General features: G+C 42.6%; 1 protein-coding gene across 1 annotated transcript in view; it reads right to left on the bottom strand.

Annotated features, from left to right (window-relative positions):
* Positions 1–8,268: 8,268 nt before the first annotated feature.
* SPATS2 (spermatogenesis associated serine rich 2) overlaps positions 8,269–26,427 on the bottom strand; it is a 134,728-nt gene continuing 116,569 nt past the window's right edge. The window contains exons 9-13 of the mRNA XM_079715497.1: positions 19,140–19,198; positions 14,889–14,998; positions 11,844–11,946; positions 10,443–10,657; positions 8,269–9,494 (exon numbers count right to left, since the gene is read on the bottom strand). Coding sequence (XP_079571623.1) covers positions 9,183–9,494; positions 10,443–10,657; positions 11,844–11,946; positions 14,889–14,998; positions 19,140–19,198 — 799 coding nt within the window. The 3' untranslated portion in view covers positions 8,269–9,182. The remainder of the gene's footprint in view (positions 9,495–10,442; positions 10,658–11,843; positions 11,947–14,888; positions 14,999–19,139; positions 19,199–26,427) is intronic.

Here is a 26,427-nt window from a genome sequence, read left to right as displayed (position 1 = left end):
AGCCTCAACTTGACCCTCCAGGGAATGGATCGATCCGTCACTAAGCGACGCCGCGGCTGGCTGGAGCTGCCAGGAAATAGGAGGGTGGGAAGTCCTGGAAATAGGGTTTAGATGCTCTCCGTGTGTGCCCGGGAGGTGGAGGGGTGGGGAGTGGAAATGAGGTGTGTGGGGATGGGGGCGCCCCAGATCCTTTGTCTTGCCCCTGTGTTTCTCTCTGTCCCCCTTTGCCGCTCCCAGGCTGCGCTGAAGGGTCAGGTTGCAAATACAGGCAGGGTACAGTAGATGTCAGACGCTGGGGGGAAACTTCCTAACCGTGCGCTAGTGGGTCTTTGCGGGCGGGTAATGAGAGGACCGAGTCTCCGCTGCCCCCAGCGCCTTTAGTCCTAGAGAACTAGGCTCTGCGCTGAAGGGGGAGCGGGGGCTGCAGGGACCCCCACCTCCAGCGAGGGGGTGGGGAGGAGGGGCCGGCGGGCTGTGCGGAGCCGGGCCCTGGGCGGCAGTCTCTCACTGGTCTCCGGCGCTGCGTCGGTCCCACCAGCCTCGCGCTGCCAGCGCCGCTCCTCCTCCCTCCCACGATTTGCCAGCGAGCGCGGCTACCGCCCGCGCCCAGAGGAACCGCCGTGGCCAAAACAGCAATTTGTTCCCGAACGAGTGATGCGGAAGGCTCAGCGCCCCCACCCCTCTAGGAGACACAACCATAGTCAGCAGCATCGGAAAGGAAGGAGTGTCCCCCGCTCCACCCACCCCTCATCTGTGACAAGGGCCAAAGCCCCAGGCACCTGTATTAAAATGAGCTGGTGCTTGGGCAGGAAGAAGAGGAAGCGTCCCCCTCCCCCAGTCCTCTGAATCCTGGAATCCCGCTCCCAGGAAGCACGACCCTAAGGCTGCAGATCTTGCTTCCGACCCCCGACTTCCCACCCTCTCACATGGGTCCAGGGCTGCACAGTAACCCCGCCCCCAACGGCTCATCTTTGCCCCTCCAGGCGATGTTCAAGCACACTGCTGAGGAGCTGGGGCAGTTTAGGAATCGGCTCACTTTGAGAGAAAGGATGAGGCTACGGTGGAAAGCACCCAACTTGAGAGCCAGGCTACTTACCCAGGTTCGAATATAGTTCTGCCACTTGCTGTTGTAATTTTCCTTGTGTGACTCAATTTTCTCCTCTGTGAAATGGGGACAATAACTACCTCAGAGGGTTGTTAGGAGGATTAAAAGATTAAAGGTTCTAGGACAGTGTGTGACATTTGCAACATGTAAATATTATTATCTGATTTTGAATCTTATAGGAGCCCTGTGAAATATGCAGAGTAGATGCTACTTACTCTCCATCTCACAAATGAGTAAACAGAGGCAGAGATAGAGGAGAGACTTGCTCAAGGTAACCAAGGTGGTAAATGGCTAAGGTTCCAACCCTGACACACTCCCAACCCCAGGTCCAGAGTCTACCTCACTCCAGCATAGCTGTCTCCCACTGTGAGGACTCAGAAACAACCCCAGGCTAGCTGTGTGGCACTCACAAGGACTGGTCATCTGGGGTTGTGCATGAGATCCTGATGATCCTCCCGTGGAAGCCCAAGTGTTCAGACTGTCAGTCTTCAAGCTCATCTGCCTGTGCTGGTTTTGAACATCAAGCCAAACCATATGCTTTGGGTCAGGGTGAGCAGGTGGTAGACAGAATACGTGGGGTGCCCCAAAGAATTACCGTAGCTGAGATCGACTTGGTGCCAAAGCACTGTGCTAAGTGCTTTCCTTGGATTATCCGGTTAATCTTTATCATAACTCTGTGAGGGAGTCACTGTTATAATTGCCAACTTACAGGTGAAAACACTGAGGCGGAGAGGTTAAGATGCGCTGCCTCCTCCAGAAGCTCCAGGCACAATGCCTGCGTCACTGTTTTGGTGCTCTGGTCCCCACTTCCGGGGGAAGAAAATATACTAACGTTTATTGAATGTTATGATCATTCTTCTTATCACAGAATGAAACAGCAATGTTTTGGGCTTTAAACCCCTTCCCCCATTGTCCTTCAAAGAATTTGTGTGAAAGTGTGTATGGGGTAGAGATGCAGCCGCTGACCCTTTGCTTTGGCCTGGCCTGGTTTAAGGTGCCTTTTCTGTCTAGATGAGTGTCTAGATCTCAACCCACTTCACTCTTTCACTTTACCTAGTCCCTCAGGTCTTCCTGCCAGACCTGGCTTATGGTGAATTCCTTGCCCCTCCTTCCAGCCCCATCCCCGCACCCACTCCCCATGCATACGCGCGCGCGCGCGCGCGCACACACACACACACACACACACACACACGTGCACGCCCGCGGGGCAGGGGCCCACGTTTAGGAGACGGTAAGGTGGAGGTCGGGGGGAGTTGAGAAGACAACAGGGCATGGCAGGGGGTGTGTGGGGAGGTTAGGGACCACTGGGCTCCCCACTATAATCTCCTCTTCCTCTCCCCTTTCCCCAGTTCTTGACTCACTGGCCACAGCGGGGAGTCACAGGGAAGGGAAGGTTGAGGAGGAGCCCTGTTCAGAGATAGCTCAGAGCCATTGTCAACAAGGAGAAACTCAGGAGGCTGCGTCTTGGAGCTGCCGTGGGAGGCCTGTGGGAGTATTATCTACAAAAGGAACAAGGAGAGAGAGGAGGGAAGAGCAAAGAAAGGAAAAAACCGCTCAAGACACAAAAGACGGAAAAAGTCCCCCTCCCAAGTGCAGGTGGAGTCAGTTGCTGTGTGCAGCCCGTGAGAACAGGTGGCTGTCGAGGAACAGAGTCCAGGGCCCCTCCCGTCTCCTCTCCTCTTCCTCCTCTCTCCAGCCTCATTCCTGGAGGTCCCCAGCTCCGTCTCTCCTTCTCAGGCTGTGTGGTGTGGTGGGGAAATCTCAGGCTTTCAAGTCAAACTGGTCTAGGTTTCAATTCTAGTTCCGCCACTGAGTGACCTTGGGCAGGGATGGGGGACGGGCGCTAATCTCGAAGAGCATTAGTTCCGTCATTTGTGAAATGATCCTTTCTCAGAGGATTGTGGAGAGAGTGAGATGAGCTTAGTAAGTGGTTGTGATTGTTATTGAAAGTCCCCCTGAGCACTTGTCCTGCCCCTGGGTGCTGGGACCACAGAAATGAGCTCAGCACGAAGCCTCGCTGAAGGTTCCGCATTCCCACCAAAACAAACACAACATTTTGGAATACTCTGAGGCCTCCAGTACTTGGCCGCCCCTCAGCTGTCTCATTCTAGGCCATCCCTTTTCCTTTAGTGGAGGATCCTAGCTAGTGTGAGGAAACCACAGTAAACTTTCTAAAAGGGAATCCTGGATAAGCTATTGTATATCGCATGGCTAGTTAAGTGGAGGAAAGAGATCTGAACTGGGAGTTAACTAGGTTGACAGCAGTTTGCTACCGTGCCACAACGCTGGGGTGCCTTGTCCTATCCTTCGGTAAACAGCCTATTAAAAGGGGACGGGGGCTTCCCTGGTGGCACAGTGGTTGAGAGTCCGCCTGCTGATGCAAGGGACACGGGTTCGTGCCCCGGTCCGGGAAGATCCCACATGCCGTGGAGCGGCTGGGCTCGTGAGCCATGGCCGCTTAGCCTGCGCGTCCAGAGCCTGTGCTCCGCAACAGGAGAGGCCACAACAGTGAGAGGCCCGCGTACCGCAAAAAAAAAACAAACAAAACGGGGGACGGTATGGTCATTTTGATGAGTGCCCACTGTGAACAGCCACAGGACTTCAGGCCATGGGGATACACTGCAGTTGACTGTGGGCCTCGCCTGCCGGACGGCCAGTTTACCAGTCCTGCCTGCAGTCAGCAAGGGAGTGAGTCTGAGAAATCTCCTTGGTCTCTCAAGCTGCGTGTTCTAGCAGCACCAGAAAACGGGTTTGTCTGAAATCTAGTTACAGAGATAGCCTAACTGGGTTAAGTTGAAGAGAGACATAAAAAGGAGACCTGACTTTTCCCTGGGGAATCAGAGTGGGTGGTATTTGTTCCTGCTGTTTTGACGGCTGTGAAGGGGCGGGGGGGGTGTTGCTGGAGAACAGTTTTGCTGGTGGTGGTGATGGTGGGTGAGTTTCCTCACCCAGAAAAATCTTCAGATAGCGGTTCCCCTTGGTAAGGAGTCACAGACTAGTAACAAAACTCCCTCAGCACCTGTAGGGAAATGATGTTCCCTGGCTCTTCTCAGACTCTGCCACAGCCTTGCTCCCTGTTTGCCCATGTTGGTGCCGTCAGCATCTGGCCTGTGCCACCCAAAGAGCTCAGAAACGGGGGTGAGGGTGGCTTCCTGACAGTTGTCAGGACACGAGGGCACAGAGCTCACCATGCTGGGGGGATATGCACTCAGAGGAGAAAAGCTGCAGAAGGAATAGGGTGACGGAAGTATTACTTTTTTATTTTTGGTTAATTTCTGGGGTTTTTTTTGGTTTTATTTTTATTTTTGGTTAATTAGGTCTGTAAGGCTGGAGATCAGGGAAGACTTTCATGCACTTTTTAACAGGGCACGAGAGACAGAAAAGTAAAGGAGTTATGGTGAGTGAACGTTTAACTAGTCACAGGTTAGCTTGGACACCAGGGTACTGTTCTCAGCACCTGCTTGATACCTACCCTACCACTCCATGAAGTAGTTACCAGTCTCCACTTCCCAGTTCAAGAAGAGGTTCAAAGATGTTACGTTATTTGCCCACAGTTAGTTGGTCACATAGCTACCAAGTTGTGAAGCCAGAATTAAAATCCAAGTATCGGTCTCAAAAGTCCAGGGTCTTTCTACTCTACCACACTGCCCAGCCACCAGACACTGCTGAGCTCTAAGAGCTCTAGTTCCTTCACCTGCAAAGTGGTTGAGGAAAGAGCTGGAACCATTTATCTTTGCCTCAGAACTCAGCACAGTGCCTGGCACCCAGCAGGTGCCTCAATGTTTGAAGCAAAGAATGTGCGCAGATGGCAAGCCACCAGAAGTCCAGCTTGGCTGACTTTACAGTATGATGTTCTGGCTACCAGCATTATGGTCTGGTACTCTGAACTGGTTAAAATAGTGACAAAACAGCTCCTTGTATCATTTGCTGACCTCCAAACATGTACCATTTTGGATACCCATTTCTTCTATTACGTGTGATTCCGGATGCATATAATCCTCTCCAGGTGGGATGAACCCTGTAGATCAGGCAAGACAAACCCTCATTTTGTTAGGTCGAATGGCAGGATTTCCAAGGGCAACAAGCCATTACTCTACTGACCTTCTCCAAAGTAGAGGTTCACAGATTGATAACCATGTGTCCTGGCTTTTCTAGGCCACTCCCAACCTAAAGTAGTTTATCCTGTTGTTCCCCATACATACATTCATACTCACAAGACTGTACCCTGGTTTGGGATTCTGAAATACGAGGTCACCCTGTCTATAAACCACTGAGCAAATGCCTGATCACCGCTGGTATAGTTCTAGTTCAAGCACAGGCCCTGCGAGCAGTGCTGCTCCATTATACTCACAGGAGACAGCAAGGCTCTTTCATGCAATAGAATTACCTTGTACTCTTTGATCTGTATGTGTCAGTTGCCCCAGCTAGTTTATCAGCCCCACAGAGGGCTGTGTTTTAGTTATCTTTATCTCTCCTTAGCTTCCAGCTCAGCAACTGTACAAAGCACTCCCAAAAACCATTGGTGAGAATCCATGCACCTTTTAAGAGTACTTTATCAATAACTGTATGATCCAACAATTCCACTCCTAGGAATTTATCCTAAAGGTACACTCTCACATGTAATGAGTGATGTATGTATTATATTGATGAAATAGCTCATTTCATCAATACTTATAATAGCAAAAAACTGAAAATCATCAATAGAGACTGGTAAAACTAATTATGATAAATTTATACAATTGGATACTATGCAGCCATAGAAAGAACAAGGTACATTTATGTATACTGACATGGAAAGAGGTCTAAGCAGCATACATTCTTCTGATATATGTATATAAATATAGAAAATCTCTGGAGGGATAAATAAGAAACTTAACAGTGGTTGCCTCTGGGGAGGGAATAAATAGTCCAGAGTGGGATGGAGGCTTATTTTTCATCATATACCCTTTTGAACTGTTTTTTTAAACCATTTACATATATTGATTTTTCTTCAAACCAAACAAAAACTAGTTATAAAAAGTGAGGACAAGTTAAAAAAAGCAAGTTGCTTAGGAATATGCATAATATGATTTCCATTTATGTAAAAGAAAGAAAAAACATATTTGCATGTTTGGATTTAGAAAATTTGTGAAAAGATAAACAAGAAACTTATCAGTGATTTCTTCTAGGGAGTGGGACAAGGTAGGGGAGTATTTTTCACTTTCACATCATGTATCCTTTTGTACCTTTAAAAAAATTAGCCTGTATTACTTTTTTTTAAAGTGAATTTAAAAAACTGCCACAAATAAGGGGCCTACGGAATATTTGATGTTCATAATGAGGCCACGCTAATTTAAATTTTCTCTCTCAAGTGGCACATAACTGACAAAGGTAAACCTGAAGTTTCAATCTTATCTCTTAGGCTGGGAAAGGACAGGACATTGATCTCTAAGAGGAAATGGAAAGGGAAGGAGAAATGATGGTTAGGAAGGTTGTCTCTGAACACACAGCAGGAACTGCCCAGGGTACAGAGCCTCCCTCCTCTTGGAAGGAAGAGCTGTTGTGGGGAGCAAAGAATGAGCTGCACAGTTCAAACTTAAGATAAACCTCACTTCTCTTCACTGAAGAAAGTCAAATGTCAAATTTAGGAGAATATCTACAACATGAGATCCTAAATGAATTATGGTTTAGACATATCTAAAAAAAGGATTGTAGAATGCATATAGTATGCTCCGTTTTTTGTAAAAAACAAAACAAAAAATTAAAAGCCTATATATCAGGCTTCCCTGGTGGTGCAGTGGTTGGGAATCCGCCTGCCAAGGCAGGGGACACGGGTTCGAGCCCTGGTCCGGGAAGATCCCACATGCCGCGGAGCAACTAAGCCCGTGCGCCACAGCTACCGAGCCTGCACTCTAGAGCCCGAGAGCCACAACTACTGAGCCCACGTGCCACAACTACTGAAGCCCACACACCTAGAGGCCGTGCTGCACAACAAAAGAAGCCACCACAGTGAGAAGCCTGCGTACTGCAAGGAAGACCCAACACAGCCAAAAATAAATAAATTTATTTTAAAAAAGCCTACATATCTATGTGTATAAGCACATATATGCTTTGAAAAGGTTTATAAGGATATATGCCAAATTATTAACAGTTATTACCCCTGAGGAACAGAATGGAAAAGTGGAAAACTAACTTTTTCCTTTTACATTTCTGTATTATTTGATATTTTAAATGCTATTTTTGTAATTTAAAACAATGTGTAAAAAAAAACTTCATAATTTTCAAACTTTTTGTGGTCATAGAAAAAAGTCTTCAAATATTTTTCTATAAGGAGATTTTAACTTCAACTTCAAGGCAGTTTTGACAAACATGTGGTTTCCCATCTGTTTAGGTGGTTAAATACAGTCTTGCCTGGATATGGGCATAGACCTCATAATCCTTCAAGGCCACTTCAATCTCTGGATTTCCTATAAAGTGTAGGTAAGCAATTAATCAGAAAAGCAGGGCTTTTTCCTGATACAGCAGGCTGATGGTGATGTTGGATAAATTCCCCCAAATGAGGTGGCCAGCCCCTTAGAAAATGGCTTCCTAGTACTCCTTGACTATTGTTTTCTTTACTGAAAGACACACACACACACACACACACACACACACACAAACTCTTTTTCTTTCTTTCTCAATCTGTGCAACCAACCTGAACCCTGGCAACTCATCTTCAGCCAAAGAGCTAGGGGAAGCCCTGAGGCAGCTAAGTTCTGCACCACTGCCACTTACAGCTTGGGCTTCAGCCTTGGGAGAACAAATGCTGGGGAAGAAAAAGCTCTGCTGTTGTTAAATCACTCCTCCTGTGAAGGGACAGGCAGTGGAAGACAGGGGTGTGGACAGAGCCTTTGGTTGCCTGGGTGAGCTGCTGGCAGCTGTGGGTTTTCTGAACTGGTAGGCTCTCCTTCGGAAAGTCACCATTCCCTCTCCTACAGACCTTTTCCCAAGAGGAACTGCTGCATCTGCTCATCCTGGCTTTTACATTTAATTTGGTTCTGAAGGTAAGCAGTGGACAAATGACTTAGGAATTGGATGCCCTCATAAGCCCCGAACAAGCTGTTCGAGTGACTTCTACCCCATGAGGCCCACAGAAAAAGAGATAATGAAATGAAGTCACTTCCTGCTGTGAAACAAACGTGGGACCGTTTATGCAGTTGTTTTTATTTATTCAACTCTCAAGACTGACAGAGGCAATTTTTTGATGGTTCACACCTTAGATTAACACTAATTATATTGCTATAAATTTGGTTCAGGGTCAGAATAGGAATCAGGAAAGAGGGAGAACAACAATAAAAATCTTCAAACACTGAAACACTTTTTTTTCCTTTAATTAAATGCTACTTTCCCATAGACTTCCCTAGACTGGTTTGCAGTCTAAGGTAATAGGAAACAAGGCTTGGGCATTTGGAAGAAACTGCAGGTTAAGCTACGGTGCCAAGCAAGAGACTGAAACCCCGATCTGAGTGTCAATCTCAGGCACGTTCTGGGAGCACAGGCAGATTCTCAAATGTTTCCTAGTGTTCTTTCCTTTTCACCAGTTCAGTTTCCCCTTCTCTGGCTAATCCAGGACAGTACACAACCCCCTCATTGCCTCCCTTGGTCATGTTGTTGTTTACAGGGAACCTGACTGGCACGTGTGGCTTCTGCTTAGACTGGAAAGGCAGCAAGACCAGCTGCCTGATCCATCTCCTCCTGAAAGCCTGGGCAGTAGGGGTTGCTGAGGAAGGCCTCTTCAGGCCCCTGAAAGGCCTGGAGCACTGGGAAGAACACTGCTTACCCTTGGGAAACCTGGCAACAGGTGTCGGTGATTCCTGGTGGAAATGAACAGTCAGAATCAATCCATATCACCGGGAAAGGTCAAAGGAAAAAACAGCTTCCCTTCCAAAAAAAATGGTAAAGCGGAAACGAGAAGAGAAGAAACCAAAATATTTAGAATGGCATCAAAAGTGAATGCGCAAACTTCTTTTTGATATTAAATCTAACTACAAGTTTCCTAAAGTCCAGTTACCAAGTTGAATTGTGTGGGATAGAAGAGACAGGCCAGCTGGAATTTCCCTCAAGAGTTCATGGCTTCAGGCTGAGAGGTCCTGGGTTTGCGCTGGGGGAGCCCCTTTTTGAATGAGGGCTTGGGTGGGCTGGCCTCCATGCTGGCTCCAATTCCATTGGTCCCTGCAGAGTGAGTCTGGCCCCGTTCACTAGTGTTTCCTGGCGCCTGGGATGGAGCACTCTGGTACCTGGAACCAGATGAATACCATGAGCTGTTTCTGTAACGACCCCCACTGTCATGTCGCCCTTGGTTCGTGGGGTCATTGGACTTTGGGCCTTGTGGCCTGTAGCCTTGTCCTCCTCGTCTGTTCCCCGGCAACACCTAAGGATAAAAGAAGACACTGTTCAGAGCACTGTGGCATTAGGGCACCCGTTTGTTCCAGTTCAGTTTATTTAGGAGTATTCTGAAAGCCTAATAGCGGTAGCCCAGGCTTGGGACTCAGTTCTCTCTTAAAACTCACAGAGTTTGATCAGCCGATCCAATCTAGACACTAATCAGAATTAATAAATCATTCACTATTTACCCCCTGCCTTTCACCCCTATGCTCTTCTCCACTGAAGAGCTTTTCTTTAGCTGGGCAGAAAAGGAAGAAAGAGTATCCTCTGAGGTTGTTACAAGCCCTCAGTTGGGCAAGTATCTTATCACGTGTCTGAATTTTGTAGATCGAAAGCCATTTGTAAAGATAAGGAACATCTGGAATAATAAAATAAACATCACTATGATCTACTCTGCTATATATCATGAACCACAGATTAAGTCACGCTGCTGTGACATTTAACACATCTTTCACATTACAACCCAGAAAGCTTATGGCACAGGATTTTATTTTTGTCCCCCAATTCCAATGTAATACCAGTCTGAAGAATTACTGACAGCACTGCCTTGAACTGCTCTTATGTATCTCCTTCAAACCAAGGACAAGAAACTATGGATTATGCTTCAACTTTCTAGTGGTGCTTTTCTACCTCATGATGGGTACATGACTCCCAGTGTGACCAATTACCAGGCAATATACTACTACCTACAAAGCTAGGATCACTGCCAACATCAGAAAATCAGCAGTCTTGGCGACAGGAAATCTAAACTGGCTGGTGATTTGGAACATACATACCAAATGCTTTCTCTGGAAATAACTGAGGCTGGAGGGATTCAAAATAGGTGTGGAATGGGCATAAAGAGAGGAAGGTAATGTACTGAGCTGTCAGTGTTTAAGCTGTGACAGCCTGGCAGCATTTCTTCGTAAGTTGCTCAGTGTGGAAGCTAGTTTACCTCTCGATGAGGCTGGTAGGGCCGGCCACTGGAGTTTGCTGTGGTTGCATGAGTGTCCCCTGGTGCCGAGTTTTTCTTGTTAGCACTTGTAAGGCTGGGAGCAGAGGCACAGGTGGAAGAGGAAGCAACAGAGGCATCACACGGGCTACTCAAAGACACAGATGTAACCGAGCTACATCGAGATCTGGTTGAATAGCTGTTCTTTGGATGGGACACTGAGACAGAAATATGAGCAATATCTGGTCAGATGATAGAAGAGCATGATGGGTAACGTTTTCCCTATTTCTCCATCTCACAATGAGCAATTTAGGATAAAGAACTGTCTATCTGAGTATTTGTAAAGATAAGCTTATAAATAGGTAAACGGGAAGGAAAATCTCCCTTCTGCCCTCTTCCTCCACTTCTGCCAAATCCCCACCGCTTGGTAAGTGGCCCATCCCCCCACCAACTAATGACTTCTTGGCGTTTCCTACCACCTAAACTCCTGGCTTTGGCTCCAGCGGCTGACTAAGCCTAGGAACAATAGTATGGGCCATATGTTCATTTTCCTATGCAAGGAACATTCTAAAGTACAGACTTCAAAAAGAAAGAAAAAGTTAAATAAAAAGCCAAATTCTTTTTTAAAAATTTGAATGAGGCAAGATGAGTTACATATGAACAGAACTAGTCTTTACAACAAATATCTATCTTCCCAAGGCTCTTTCTGCAAAAATAACTCCAAATTCAAAATATCAATCTAGCTGAAAAATACTAATATTTTCAATTCAAGTTTTGTCAGAATTCAATGGTCTAAAAGTACTCCCTAGATTTTTTTCCTTGGCTTTAAGCCTGGGCTAATGTTGAGCTCCCAATCACTGCCTTAGGTCCAACATTTATTTCACTTTCACACCGAGACAGAAAGAACGTAGGAGCCAAGCTCGGGGTCTGGGTTTGGCTGATGTGTCGCTACAGGCTCTCACCACACAGGCACCTCTGTGCCCCGCCTCCACACACACCTACTATGAGCTAGGCAAAGCAGGTATTGTTACCTCCACCGAGGAGTAAAATGAGCGGCCCAACGTAGAGTGCAGAGGCAAGGATTCAAACTTGGTCTGACTCCAGGGCCACATGCTCTTTATACTATATACCAAACACCTCTCAGCTCAGCGGGAAATGATGAGAAAATATGACCGCAAATTTAGGGAGCTGAAAAATGCCTATCCTCAGAGCTCAAAGCATCTGTGTCCACTGGCTTATTAAGTATCTCAGAGTTCCTTTTCATAAACACAAGCAAACAAACCAAAACCCAAGAGGGACTGAGGAAGAATCAGGGGAGAAGCCAATCGGCACTTCAGTTTCTAGTTAGTAGAGGGTGGTCTTCTTATCACCATCTCTGGCGCCCTGAATTTCTCAGCACCTCACCTTGTCCAAATGAATCTATGTTCTTCTTTAGGGTCTCTACATCACAGGTGAATCGGGCCACTCGTCCCAGATCCTCATCATATTTACGTTCACTAACAAAGTGCTGGAGAAAAGACAAAGAAAAGCCTCCAGGTGAGACAAACAATATATGTGGGATTTATAGCTTGCTATAAACAGATGAAACAATTACTTTCAATTGTTTTCTTTTTGTGCTTCAAAGTTCACTACATACATGGCCATCATATTACCAATGTTGGGTGATTGACAAATTTCAGTCATTTTCCTTAAGGGCCCAAAGATAAGTCCATTTGGGAGCTTTATGAAATGTTAATGGTCATTAAGTGTAAATCAAGAGAAACTCTGGAGAAAGAAGGAACTCATGATGGAGGACCACCTTTCTCTCCACTGTTAGCTACTCTCCACATCATTCCATTTTATACACAGGCAGAGGAAGCAGAAATGCTCATAAGTTACAACAATGATTCCTTAATTTAAATAGATGATTTGGTGTTCTCTAATATAAACTTCCTTAGTAAACCCACTTCACCGCTTTATAAAGTAGGATTTGTTAGTCCTTGTAATAGGAACAATTTCTTGAGATGGAAAATCATTCAAGTGAAAAGTCAGCTTTGCAAATGAGAAGAGTTTGTGCTGCAAGTAATTTAATCCTTTTAAGCAGACTGAGCTGAGAAGTAACCATCCCCTTGGGTCAAAAACTAACTATACTATAGAAATAGTGGGGCTAGAAACATGTCAGGAATAAAGTGCTTCTGGGGGTCTATTTCAATAAACAATTTCTAAGGTAGTCTGGCACCATTTTTTCAGATGTACAAGAGAGTAAGAAAGAAAAGTTAAAGGCCTAGATATAATTTAGAAGAACTGAACTCAGAGCAGTCCTCTAACTGGGGGTGGCCTAATTCCACTTTGGATTTTCAAGGGGTAGAATCAAGTGCATCAGAATCCTCGGGATGCACCTAGAAGCAATAAACGGGACAGGAGAAATAAAAATTACCTCTGGGACTTGAAGTCCTAAAGCTTCAGAGTATACTGTGGCTTAGGAAAGCACACGAATCTCTATAACAAAGCCTTCAGACATGTAATATCAGTCTGAGATTAATTCTGAAACACATTCTAGGGTTTCCTGAGCCAAAGACATAACAGGAATGACGGAAATAAAATGATCTGGAAATAAGACATTTAAATTGCACAGCACCCACTTCAGTACACTGAAAACGTGGAGAGAAACAGATCCTTAGTCAGCCTGCAGAAATATTTCTAGCAGCTCTTCAACCACGTGGGAAGGGGAACAGATGAAGCCTGTGAGAGCCAGAATTCTTATCTAACTCCAAAGGGGTTTCTGGCTTCTCCCAGATAGTTGAATGAGACTGACTGGCATCAGTGCGAGGAAGACTTTCTATAAAATCTAGCAATATAGTCTTAGTTAATCAGAAAATGGTAATTTAAAACTTGCATTGTTGGTTTCACTATTTCTCCCCAATATAGCCTAAGGGGAAGGAGTGAGAGAATAATAACACGACATAGGTTTATGTGAAAGACTGGGTCAGGATGGTAACAGGGATGCCTGCAAGGTCTCAGATGATCTTCCATCTATGCTTTTATTTTACAAAGGCTGTTATATAGCCTCCCCAGCATGTATTCCTCTTAAATATGGCAATAAATCTCACACTTTCAGAAAGAGCAGAGTTAGGGCACAGGAGTAGAGAAGGCCATACAGTTCATGGTTTAGAAACAATTAATTAGAATGTTAGTGTCCACAGCTACCCATGAATAACCCAACCTCTCTCAGGTTCCCATCTTAGTCTCAGAAACAGTTTTTTGTTTTTTTTTTGCAGTATGTGGGCCTCTCACTGTTGTGGCCTCTCCCGTTGCGGAGCACAGGCTCCGGACGCGCAGGCTCAGCGGCCATGGCTCACGGGCCCAGCCGCTCCGCAGCACGTGGGATCCTCCCAGACCGGGGTACGAACCCATGTCCCCTGCATCGGCAGGCGGACTCTCAACCACTGCGCCACCAGGGAAGCCCGAAACACTGTTCTTTATCTAAGAATTTAAAACATCTGAGTGTTGAATCCAAGTAATCTTTATAAACAGTTTACAATATAATCAACACCTCATATTGCTCATTTTTCTCTTATAAAATCAGAATTGGCCAACCAACTATTTAACTATCTACTGAACACCTACTATGCGCCAAGGCATTGTGCCAGGGCACTGGAGACACAGCAGTTCCTGTCACTGTAAAGTTCACTATCGAGTGGGAAAGACAGATTAATCAAATGCACATACAATTATAAGTGTGCTAGGAAGGCACAAACAGGAGGGACACGTCAGGAAAGTCAGGAAGGATGAGGTCAGGAGTGAGGTGTGTGCTGGGAGTGGCAGGGGGAGGGAAAAGAATGTTCTGGACAGATGGAAGAGTATGTGCAGCAGCCCTCACAGGAGGGAACAGGGTATGCCTGTGGGAAGAAGAGCGAGTATGGATGGAGCAGAGGGGACAAGGGGGATGCTGTGCAAAGCACGGCGGCAGGGCCAGACCATACAGAGCCCTACAGGCCATTAAGCATTATAGCCTATCCTGAAAGCAACGGGAAGTTTGAAGTAGGTTCTGTAATGCGAGGGACGGATATGAAGGGGTGGGGAGGTCAGGGCAGTGGCAAAGAGGAGGAGTGGAATCAGTTAAGAGGCTACCACAAAGTCCAAGCAAGAGATCGCTGTAGCTTGATCATGATGGTGGTGGTAGAGACAAAGAGAAAAGGTCAGATCTGAGATTTTGCAGAAGGTCAAAGGGACAGGGTCTGCTGACAGACTGAACTGCGGGAAAAGGAGAAATTCCCTACGGTTTCCAGCTTGGACACTGGATAGATGACAGTACCATTTACAGAGAAAGGGAAAGGGCCAGGAAAAGGGCGAGGTTTGGGAAGAGGAGATCATGAGTTAAATATATTAGATACAGCCATGAAGTATGGAGATTTGCTACTTTAGTCCCCGAGGGTAAGAAGAAAGGCAGAAAGGAGAAGGAAGTTCTACCTTGATATCAGCTCTGAGCTCAACCAACTGCTCCTCTGACATCCGAACAGCCACATCAGTCATCTTCTTTAGAAGTTCGGCTTTCTTCTGACGGCTGAGCAAAATTTCCACTGTAGAGGAAAGGGAGTATGACTCTTATGGTCTGTTAAATAGGACAAAGAAGAACTAGAAGTATAGGCCTTGCAGTATGTACTTGGACAGCCAAAGGCTTAGCTGCCCACCCATCCAGAAAGTGAAAATACCAAAGGTCCAGTTTCCACCTTCTTGAGGGACTCTGAAGGCAGTTTACATGGTAAATGCTTTTTATGAATCATAAAGACTCATACATCACTTGTCATTTCTCTTTCTCCTCTTCCCACTTAAAAAAATTTTATCAAGACGCATATAAATTAAAACAAAAATATGCACAAGGTAAAGAATACATCTAGAATAAATGGGTATAAAATGAAAAATAAAACGGTCCCTCCTATTTCTGACTTCCAGAGGAAACCACTGGTAACAATTTCTTATGTATACTTTTCCATTATACTCTCTGCATATACAATCTCTCTCTCTCTTTTTTCCCCTCACAATGGTCCCTCCTTTACCTTAGCTATTTTTACTTACTATGTCTTGAAGTTCATTCCTTATTAGTACATTGGATTCCCCTCACTCTGTTTAATAGCCACCTAGTATTCTACTATGTGGATATACAACAATTATTTACCAAGTTCCCTAATGATGGACATTAGATTATTTACAGCCTTTCAAGAAGCATCTTCTCTGGCTTGCTCCCAGATGTGTAACTCAGGTATGGCCATGAAGAATGACAGACAATAAAAATTCTCTCAGAGTAGAAAGCCAGGGGTTACAGAGGACAAAGGGCAAAAGAAATCCTCTCAGGAAGCAGATCTAGGGGCTGCCAAATGAACCAAGGAACTTTCTCTACCACTGGGGCAGGGACTCTACTATTCCAGTCCAGTAAGCTTTGATCATTGCATGTCCAAGTGGGAATTTTTACTATAATTATCCTCTTCTCTCCCTATCTATGTAATAATGTTTCTTTCAGTTTATGGGATGCCAGACCACAATATACCATAACCAGAGCTGTTGGAAGATCTGAAGCTACCCAGAAGTCCTGGACTTTCAGCTGAATACGTGAACTAGAGGAGACTGTGGAGGTGTTGCCATCAAGCAGCAGGTGAGTGTGTTCTCATTTTGGCAAAAAGAGGACTGCGGGGTAGCTGAGGGGTGGACTGTAGCAAAGACTGTTAGTGACTGAATATCCATTCTCCTCTATCAGAAGTCTAAATGTTGTTGGGTACCAATGTGCTTAGGTAAAAAAAGCTACATTTCCTAGCTTTGCTACACATAAATTTATCATGTGGTATAGTCTGGCTGTTGAGATCTAAGCAGAATTCAGAGGCGAGGCTTACTAGAAAGCTCTCTAAAGGAGTTTTAGCCTGCATGTAACATTTTGTCCTTCCCTGACTGGAGCCATAGGATGTATATTTTGACCATAAGCACAATGTAAGGATGGCTGGGGAGAAGGATAGAGAAGCCTGGGTCCCTCGTATCATTTTGGAGATTGCCTACAGCCCTGGACTGCTTACCTCTGGACCTTTCATTTCATGAGAGAAAAAGAAACTCACATTTCTTTAGGCCATTCTGTGGCATGCAGTCAAACTCAATTCCTAATTTATACACAGAATCCTGTAACCTACTGAGAAACTAGCCAAATTTACGTTAGAAAAAATAGGATTTTTAAAGAGCTACATCAGGTGTAGAGCTGAATGTCTTTAGCAAGTTTACTTAGTCCAATCTGCCACATATATGCCACCCATGGGCTGCTTATACCCATGTCAGGTTAATCGATAAGGGCACACTTTCCCAATGTTAGGAACATGCATACAAAAGTTTCTCAATACAAAGGCCCAACAAATACAAATGATCTGTTGGTCTGGCTCTCAAGATAAAACCTATTTGCCATTTGTATCAAATTCACTTTCTCTCAGCTCCAGCATTCTAGGATTCTAAGATAAAATTACAGATCTCAAGATGTGTCAAGTAAAGACTTCTACACATATCATATAACTCAGAGGGCCTAATTATATGACCTTGGACAAGTCACATTTTTCCAAGGAACTTGTTTCTTCATTTATGAAATGAAAAAAATAAAACAAAATAAAATCCAAAAACCTAACTCTCCCATAAGGTTGATATTAACATCACATATGAATGAGTGCGAAAAAACTCTGAACTGTGAAGTACTATGAACATATAATTAATAAACTATAATGTGTAAAGAAAAGAAAAAGAAACACCTTTTTGATATTATTGGTAAATGAGTAATTACATCAGTGTCATTGAGAACTTGGATTTTTAGCATGAGAGGGGTGGACTGTATTTGATAATATAAGATTGACCATGAATTGATAACTGGTTGAGGCTGGGTGCTGGGGGTTAATTATATTAGCCTCTCTATTTGAAATATGTTCAAAATTTTCTATAAAAGATGTTTTTTTTTTTTTGCTGTACGCGGGCCTCTCACTGCTGTGGCCTCTCCCGTTGCGGAGCACAGGCTCCGGACACACAGGCTCCGCGGCCATGGCTCGCGGGCCCAGCCGCTCCGCGGCATGTGGGATCTTCCGGGATCGGGGCACGAACCCGTGTCCCCTGCATCGGCAGGCGGACTCTCAACCACTGCGCCACCAGGGAAGCCTCTAAAAGATGTATTTTAAAAAGCACCTTCAGACTTCCCCGATGGTGCAGTGGTTAAGAATCCGCCTGCCAATGCAGGGGCACAGTTCAAGCCCTGGTCCGGGAAGATCCCACATGCCGTGGAGCAACTAAGCCAGTGTGCCACAACTACTGAGCCTGAGCTCTAGAGCCTGCGAGCCACAACAACTGAGCCCGTGCGCCCTGGAGCCCATGCACCTCAACTAATGAGCCCACGCACTCTAGGGTCCACCTGCTGCAACTACTGAAGCCCGCGCGCCTAGAGCCCATGCTCCGCAACAAGAGAAGCCACCACAATGAAAAGCCTGCCCACCGCAATGAAGAGTAGCCCGTGCTCACCACAACTAGAGAAAGCCCGCGCTCAGCAACAAAGACCCAATGTAGCCAAAAAAAAAAGCACCATCTTCTCAACAGTAAGGACTATGTCTTTTTTTTTTTTTAGGGGCTATGTCTTCTTACTAATTTTATTTTCTCTGAAACTTCAACTTCAAAAAGAGAACACATAGGTACAAGAATGGACTGAAACTGTCACCTGAAATTTCAGGATATACCAGTTAATTTAAATGAAATTGAAAAACAATGGATAGCATCTCTGTTATGTACTCAAAATTTCATTAAAATGGATCAAAACTGAACGCAGCTCAGTGCTTCAAAGCTGTCTCCTCTGGCCCATGACCACAGACACAAATGATTTAATTGTGAGTCATCATCTCAACCTATTTCCATTCTCACCAGTTTGAGAGTAGGTTAAAGAAACAACCTTCCTAATTACAAATCTGGCATTCAATGCACGAAGGGAAAACTGTTGAAAAGCCCCAAATCAATGCCATGTACAAGGTGCAGTTGGCATTCCCTTCTTTTCATATAGCTGTCTATCTTTAACCTGACCCTTAATAGAAATGACAGAAAACAGATATCTGGTTCTTCTGTATAAAACCCCACAAATTATCCAAGTTAGACTACTCCTCCAGACTCCATTTTAGTAAGCTTTCAAAGAACCCTCGTCATGGGTATCCTGAACCTTCAATTAATTGACTTTTTCCCTACCCAATGATAACAGACACTGAGTGAAGTTTCTACAACCTGAGAAAACAAAGAAAGTTCTGAGAGAGGTAATGACAGGAATGTATATACTAATTGTAGGCAACCTGGTGACGTCTCCTCTGATTATGCCAAAGGTTTTTTTCCAAGTAGAAAAAAATCCAATGGAATTGTTCAGTCACTGGAGGAAAAAACAAAATAAAACCCAGGCACCTGCAAGATACTTTATTTTCCTTAATTGGTGCTGTGGTGGCAGATACCATGAAGTAGTCTCTTAGACACTGAACTCTATATTCAAAATATTAAAATTTGGAAATATTGAAAAACAGGTTCTTGTAAAGTTGTTTCACCTGAAAGGATTCCTATGCCAGCATAGTACAACTGCTCAAGACTGTTTAACCAAATATATAAACTCTTATTGTGTCATTTATATTGAGCTTTTGTTATGGGGGTTGAGAGGCAGGTAATAGCTTTAATAAAGATCAGTCTTACTTGCTTCAGCTTTCACTTTGTCCATTTCAGCAAGCAATGCCACTTCTCGATCCATTAAACTAGGAAGGGATGACAAAGGGAAAAAAGGTTTGATCAGAAACTCAAACAGGAATACAGCACATTGTTAATAGTGGAGAAAGACTTATGAGTTTGTTCCCTAAAAGCATACTACAAAATAAACACTGTATATACCACATGAAAATCCTATCTCACCCTCAGCAAAGACTATTTTAAAGATTCCAATAAAGAAACCTAATTCCCTTTTATTTCTATATATTACAGTAAACCAATAGCTACTCATCTAAGAGTTGAGAACCAGTAGATGGCAGTAGCAAGCTACAAAACATTTCTTGATAAGATGCTAAAGCGGAAGTCCTCATGGAAATTACATATTTCTACATATGTGCATATTTTTTATTTTATATTTTGGTCTATAAAATTGGACAGCTTTGCTTCTAATGAATTTTTACCAGGAAATACTCCTGCTAGGGCATGATAAATTTACCCACGATTAGGATTTATAGATCTTCAACATTTTAGCACAGTTGCACCAAGTCCACTGGAGCTTTAGTCTTAAGAATGCAGAGTGGGGCTTCCCTGGTGGCGTAGTGGTTGAGAGTCTGCCTGCCGATGCAGGGGACATGGGTTCGTGTCCCGGTCCGGGAAGGTCCCACATGCTGCAGAGCACCTGGGCCCGTGAGCCATGGCCGCTGAGCCTGTGTGTCCGGAGCACAGGGAGAGGCCACAGCAGTGAAAGGCCCGCGTACCACAAAAAAAAAAAAAAGGAAAAAAAAAAAAAAAAAAAAAAAAGAATGCAGAGTAGTCAAAAGACATACATATACTGTGCTGGTTTCAGGTAAACGTTTAATAGTAATCCAGAAAAGATGGAATCAAAGGTTTTTGGAAGGCTTTTTACAGAAAAAGAACATTAAATGGTCAATTAGAATTTTCTCCACTGCAAATGTAAATGGTTTGTAAGCATGGGAAAGCTTTTCTATGTTCTTAGAAAAGAGCCCACCACCTCCAGTGAACATATAAAGAAATAATAGGCTGCCCTAGGATTAAACCTCTGGATGAAAATAATTTTCCTTACCATATCAGTTTTGCTTAGTGGTGGCAAACAAACAAACAAAACCCCCCAAACAAAAACACAAAACTAAAACTTTAATACCTGCACACACATGAAATGTTCCAAATCTCTTCATATTTGAAATTCATTCTAATTTCTCCTTTTGAGTGGGAATATAACTACAGGGTTAATAAAAGTTCTCCTCTTGTTTCTGGTTGTAAAACTAATCACACACATATGCATACACACACACACACACACACACAGTCTAATTCAATTTAGCTCAATATGTTGTTATGCTGGCACAAAGTAGTTAATATGGAGACTACAGTGAGATATACAAAAAAGTATAAGGCAGGGACATTTCCTCAAGGAGCAAAATCTGTTATAGTAAAGTGCTGGAGAACACAGGTTTGATAATCATTATGCGTGATGTTAATACACAGACTTGTAACAAAACAAATTTGGCTGGCATATTAATCCCAAAGCACCAGACTAGAGAGAATATACAACTATTGTGATAGGGTAGCAATACTTTTGCTAAGAAAGCATTCCCCAAACCTTGGCAAATATTTTGCTCCAAGAACTCTAGCAGCATTTGGAATACCTAAAAGGCAAAACAGAAGCACATCTGAGACAGGAGCTACCAGGCTTCGAGTTTATCATTACCTCTCTTCTGTCGCTGAATCACCTTAAGATGCAGACACTGTGTCCATCAGATGACAAATTTGTCTCTGACAAAGCTTGTAAAATGCTTATTAAAAGAGCTCAGCAAACAAGTAAGATTTTTGCAGCTTAACAATCTTTATTATGAAAAAGTAGAATGTCACATGATACTTTTTCAGCAAGGAAAAAAGTTCTGCACTGTCACAATAAGACTTTTTTGTGTCAGTATGAGCTACTACATGGCTATGGTACTTTTTTTCCCCTGTAAGAATGATTAGCATCCATTTACATAACCTTTGTTTCTTGAATAACTCATTTCATAAGAAATTCACAGGGCAGTATGTGAGCAACCGTATGACCACTCCAATTAAAAAAGAAACAAAAGCTTACCCTTTCATGCCAAAAAACACTGAAAAGCAGTAAGCACTTCTATTTCTTTTTGTTTGTTGTTTGTCATGTTACCATCTATTGATAACACCTACTGAAAGGTCCTGTGATGTCAGCCAAGCAGTAAACAGAGGAATCTATTGGCTAACTGTTGGGATATTTTCTCAGAGAAAAGCCTGATGAATCTTTGCAATTTTTCATTAAATTTTTTACAAGTCTTTAAAATAGAAAAATGAATAAATGTTAAATTATATGTAGTGTAAGTGCCTGACGATTAGCTTTTTTGGTTATAATGTAACTGCCCAACATTAAGCTTTCGGTTGCCGACATTCATAAAGAGCCAGGCCACCCCACCTATGAGGTTCCCCTTTTAGAAGGTCCTGGGCGACCTAGATAACTGACCCACTTGGGTGATCCTACTTTTCCTTCCCACGCTTTCTTGCTCTTATGTTTTAAATTTACTAATAAAGAACCCGCAAAACCCTAGGCACCCCACCCTCAACCCCAATAAAGGCATGACCCCAGGTCTGTACTCTCCTTAGGCACACTTTGCTGTGTGGTTCCAGGCATGCCATGCAGCCTCCACGACTTGTGAGTAATAAACCTTGTTTTTTTCTTCAAAATCCCCTGATAGTTGTTGCTGAGGTGCATGTGGCAATCGTAAGAAGCACAAGGGTCAGTCTGCCACAACACTGGCTCATAGGGGGGCAGGGGCCACAAGCAGTACGGGGCCCGGGTGAGTGCCCCCAGGCATTCCTAGCTGAGAGCGTCACTAAAGATAGGCTGAGACCAACACAAAACACTATTAAGAACTTTCTTAAAAGTACATCACATAATGTATTACAGTTGTGTAGAAGAATAACTGTATTTTAGGTAATTAATGCTAAAGCATTTAGGGATGGCATGTTATGCCTGCAACTTCCAAATGGTTCCACCAAAACACACACACACACACACAGAGCAAATACACCCATCACTCTACTATCCCTTCAACTTTTCTGTATATTGAAAGTTCAAGTGTGGAAACATGCGCATCACAAAATAAACAGAGAAGGTGAGAAAAGTGCAAAGGTGGAACGTAGGCTAAGCATAAGATAAATAGCAGAGGCATTTTTTACAATTAAAAATAGTAATTTAGTGTAATACAACTTTCTGACAATGAGGAAACTTAAGCTAAAGTTTCCACCTGTTCTAAGCTGTATGGCGGTCCCAGTATGGATCTGTGGCCAAGAGATTCAAAAGTACCTGTGGTTTGAGGTAATAGTTTTCAGATGCCATAGCTACAAGCAGTGAGTCCTCTCAGAGAGTGATGAAAGGCTCATTCAGACTGCCAGACTTTGTTACCTTTCTTACTCAGTACTTGAGGGTACTAAGCTTGCAACTGTTCTGTCAAGGCTTTCCTGAATGGAAATACATGATGATGAGCATCTGATAACACTGGACTCAGAAACTGATAATGAAAATCCACTAAATATTGCTGGGACTCTGTTTAGAAAGACACTAGGTCTTATTAAGCCTGGGCCTCATACAGCACAGAGAATTTCCATATCCTTTCTTTGACCATGAAAGATGGTTTTAGATGTCTTGTCACTGTTAAGGAAAAAGACTGGTAAATGTCTGAATGTTCTCTATTTCCTTCCCTCCTTACCAAGACTTTTTACCATCTTCACATTTCCTCAACTTACTCTAAAGCTTTTGCGTAATTTAGTTGGTCAGAATAGTTGTTCCTGTAGCATCACCATTAATATCTCTAAGATACATTATATATCCATCATTTGAAACAAGCCCTTTAATTAATATATTTAACATGTAGCTTATTGATTAAAGCTATTGCCTTCAGTAATTCCTTGGTACCAAAAAACTATTAACTATCATTGGTTTATGGTTGTTGCATTAGAAAACAATGTTATAATAGAAACGACTCTGGCAATTCCTGAGCCAACTAATTATTTCAAGGGTTTATACTCTAAACCACTCAATAATGTTCTTACAAAACATTTGAACTTGATTTTATTTGCTGAAAACCTAAAACCTATTTATTCTAATTCCACTAAAGCAGAAATCCAAGCAAAGCCAAGCCAATGCAAACACCTTTATTTCTCTGAAGACACTTCTCCCTTCTCATATAAAACAACCAAAAAAGAGAATTTTCAGTAGTTTTTGTTAGCAGAGAATTAATGATGCTTCAAGGGTTTCATAAAACTCCGTATTCCCAACACTGGTTTTATGAGTATGGTACACATATCTGGGCTCAAAATAGAAACAAAAAACACCAGTTAGGCAGCCAGGTCATCATGTTGAGCTATACAATTGGGGGTAAAATGAATGGAAAGAATCAGCTTATTAAATCAAATTTGGATCTTATGAAAACTCGGTCCCTCTTTGTTAGGAGGTCTTTACAAAGCATGTAATGTAATTTTCAAATTTTAAGAATCTCAAGTAGCTTTTAAGAAGTTAGAATGTGGATATAAGCTGTTCTTGTGGGACAGGCCCTTAATGGAAAACCTTTCTTTCTGTTCTTCTCCAGTGGTCAAAGCATCTCGATTCTTAAGTAATACTAGAGACCATATGATTCGATGATATTTTACAATATGTTTTGGGAAAAAGAAACAGTAGCAATCTAGATTACCAAGTAGCTCATTGTTCAAGTTTCTAGTTGGTAAGGAAAAACAGTTGGAGTGTTAAGCCACGTAACGAGTGGCTGACTTGATCCTAAACTGAGACTTGTTTTTTTGAACCTTCCCTCTGGATATGATAGCAACGTCTAAAGGGAGACATATATGGACTAGGAAGGTGAAGACTGAAAAAATAAAGGCAAACAGAGATACCTGGTAAGACACAAAAAAGGAAGTATGATATAGTGGAAAAGTATCACTTAATAACAAGTATGACTTTTGGCAAATTATTTTTTCTGTGACCATTTTTTTCATCTATAAAATGAGTATAATATTACAAATGATATTGTTATATATAGATATTGTGCATAAAGATTTCTGACATACAATAATACCTCAATAAATGGCAACAGCAATTATTATTCTAATTTCTGTACTCATGTTGATTTCTCAGTTTCAGCAGAATATCTGTTTAGTAAAATGCCCTCATATTACTCTGGTAAATCATTATACATTCCAGATCCACTGTCTAGAAATTCTTTTTTTTTTTGTCACGCCTCACAGCATGCAGGATGCTAGTTCTCGAACCAGGGATTGAACCTGTGTCCCCTGCAGTGGAAGTGCAAAGTCCTAACTACTGGACCGCCAGCAAAGTCCCTTTTTTTCTTCTTCTTTTTTTTTCCTATGTGGACCATTTTTAAAGTCTTTATTGAATTTGTTCTTCTGTTTTATGTCTTGGTGTTTTGGCCGTGAGGCATGTGGGATCTTAGCTCCCTGCACTCCCTGCATTGGAAGGTGAAGCCTTAACCACTGGACCACCGGGGAAGTCCCTAGAAATTCTTAAATAAACACATACACATACTAACACAGTGCAGGCAGTTATAAAGAGGTGAATCAAAGATAATTTAAGTGAAAAGAATACACTACAAAATTACAATCTCACTATGATTATATCTATTAAGATTATCCATGCTTATAGATAAGGGACACAGGGAACACAAAAAAATAAAAAATTAATTATGTGTTAAGGTGGTATAGTTATATGACTTCTATTTTTTTAAAACAATTGTTATAATTACGGGAAATATAGTAAAAATAAGAGGGAATAAAGGAAACTTTAAAAAAAAGAAAAACAAAATTCAGATTCCTTCATCAAACGCTCTCATTCTACTTTAGCCTCTGACTTATCTCTCACTACTTTCAACTATTGCCCCTTAGCTCTAGCTACACTGTGAAGTCCCTACATGTCCCTGCTATGCCTTTGCTTATATCATATCTCTTAAAGGATCCCCACCCTTTCTGCCAGTGTAAATTCCATGTGTTTTCAAGGCTTGATAATGATTCATTTCCTCCAAGAAATCTTTTCTAATTGACCCCCTCCACAGTAACCTTTCTCTTAAAATCTTCATGCCTTTCCCACAACTAAGATCTGACCTGAAGAATAACTGAATTGCAAGTCACTCCAAATTGTGACTTAAGAAGAGTGATTTAGGCCCTTATGAATTACAACATAAAAAGAACATTAAATATTTTGGATGGAATGGTCGTTCTTATAGTTTTGTTTTATTGAACTAAAAAAATCCTTTAAAGACGTTCATAGGCTCAGTCAAAATCCTGGTCCTCTTCATTCTAACCCTATTCTATAACAATTGAATTCCTTAGTCCCTAAATTCTCCTGCAGTGGGATTTCTCTGTTACACAGCCTTTCAGCTGAGGAGGAGATAACGTATGAGATATGCACCAAGAGTCTCTAGCCTTCTTCTCAAGCTTTAGTGGGGAAGTGAGCCATCAGTGATGGGTGGGATGAAGAGCATAGGTTACTGGGAGTCAGAACACACAGATTCAAATACTGAGTCTGCAACTTACGATGTCATGTTAGGCAAACAGCTTAACCTAAGACTCAAATTCCTTTTAATAGTAAAGTAAAATATAAAGTTTCCTCTGCACAGGACAGAAATCTGGATGAATAAATCAGATAGTATGATTGAACATGTTTGGTACTGTAAAGTAATCTTCGTATGTTATTTAGTTATTTTCACAGATGGTTAAAGGGTTAGAATTTTAAATCAAAGAATATTGAGAACCATGGAGGCAAGAACTACTAGAAATAAGATATCAATGTACTAAACATGTGAAAACTGAAGAATAATTTAAAACTAAAGAGTGCTAGGTACCTTTCTGATAACACATTATAACAGTAGCCCATTCCTTTATTTCTACGGTTTTTAGACATTTTTGAAAGTGCTTTCATTCATAAAATTATTTTTAAAATTTTCAGCATCTCTATAGATGGGCTTTAAATTTAAGGATCTAAAAGCCTTTGTTAAGTTTATTATAAGAAGAAAAGAGAAGCTCAAATAAAAGGAGATTACTTTTCTAAGGTGAATGAGGAATCAGCCAGGAAAAACTTCAGTCTTAAGCACAGGCGTACATTGACTTTATGTGCTGTAGAATCCCAAATTTATTACCCATTTTCTCCTTTTAGTAAGTACCTTTTGACTTTCAATAAAACAGAAATTTTATTTAAAAGGCAAGCTGAGTGTGTATTTTG

This window comes from Hyperoodon ampullatus (assembly GCF_949752795.1).
Source record: "Hyperoodon ampullatus genome assembly, chromosome: 11".
Taxonomy (NCBI): Eukaryota; Metazoa; Chordata; class Mammalia; order Artiodactyla; family Ziphiidae; genus Hyperoodon; species Hyperoodon ampullatus.
This window is presented reverse-complemented; position numbering and strand designations above follow the sequence as displayed.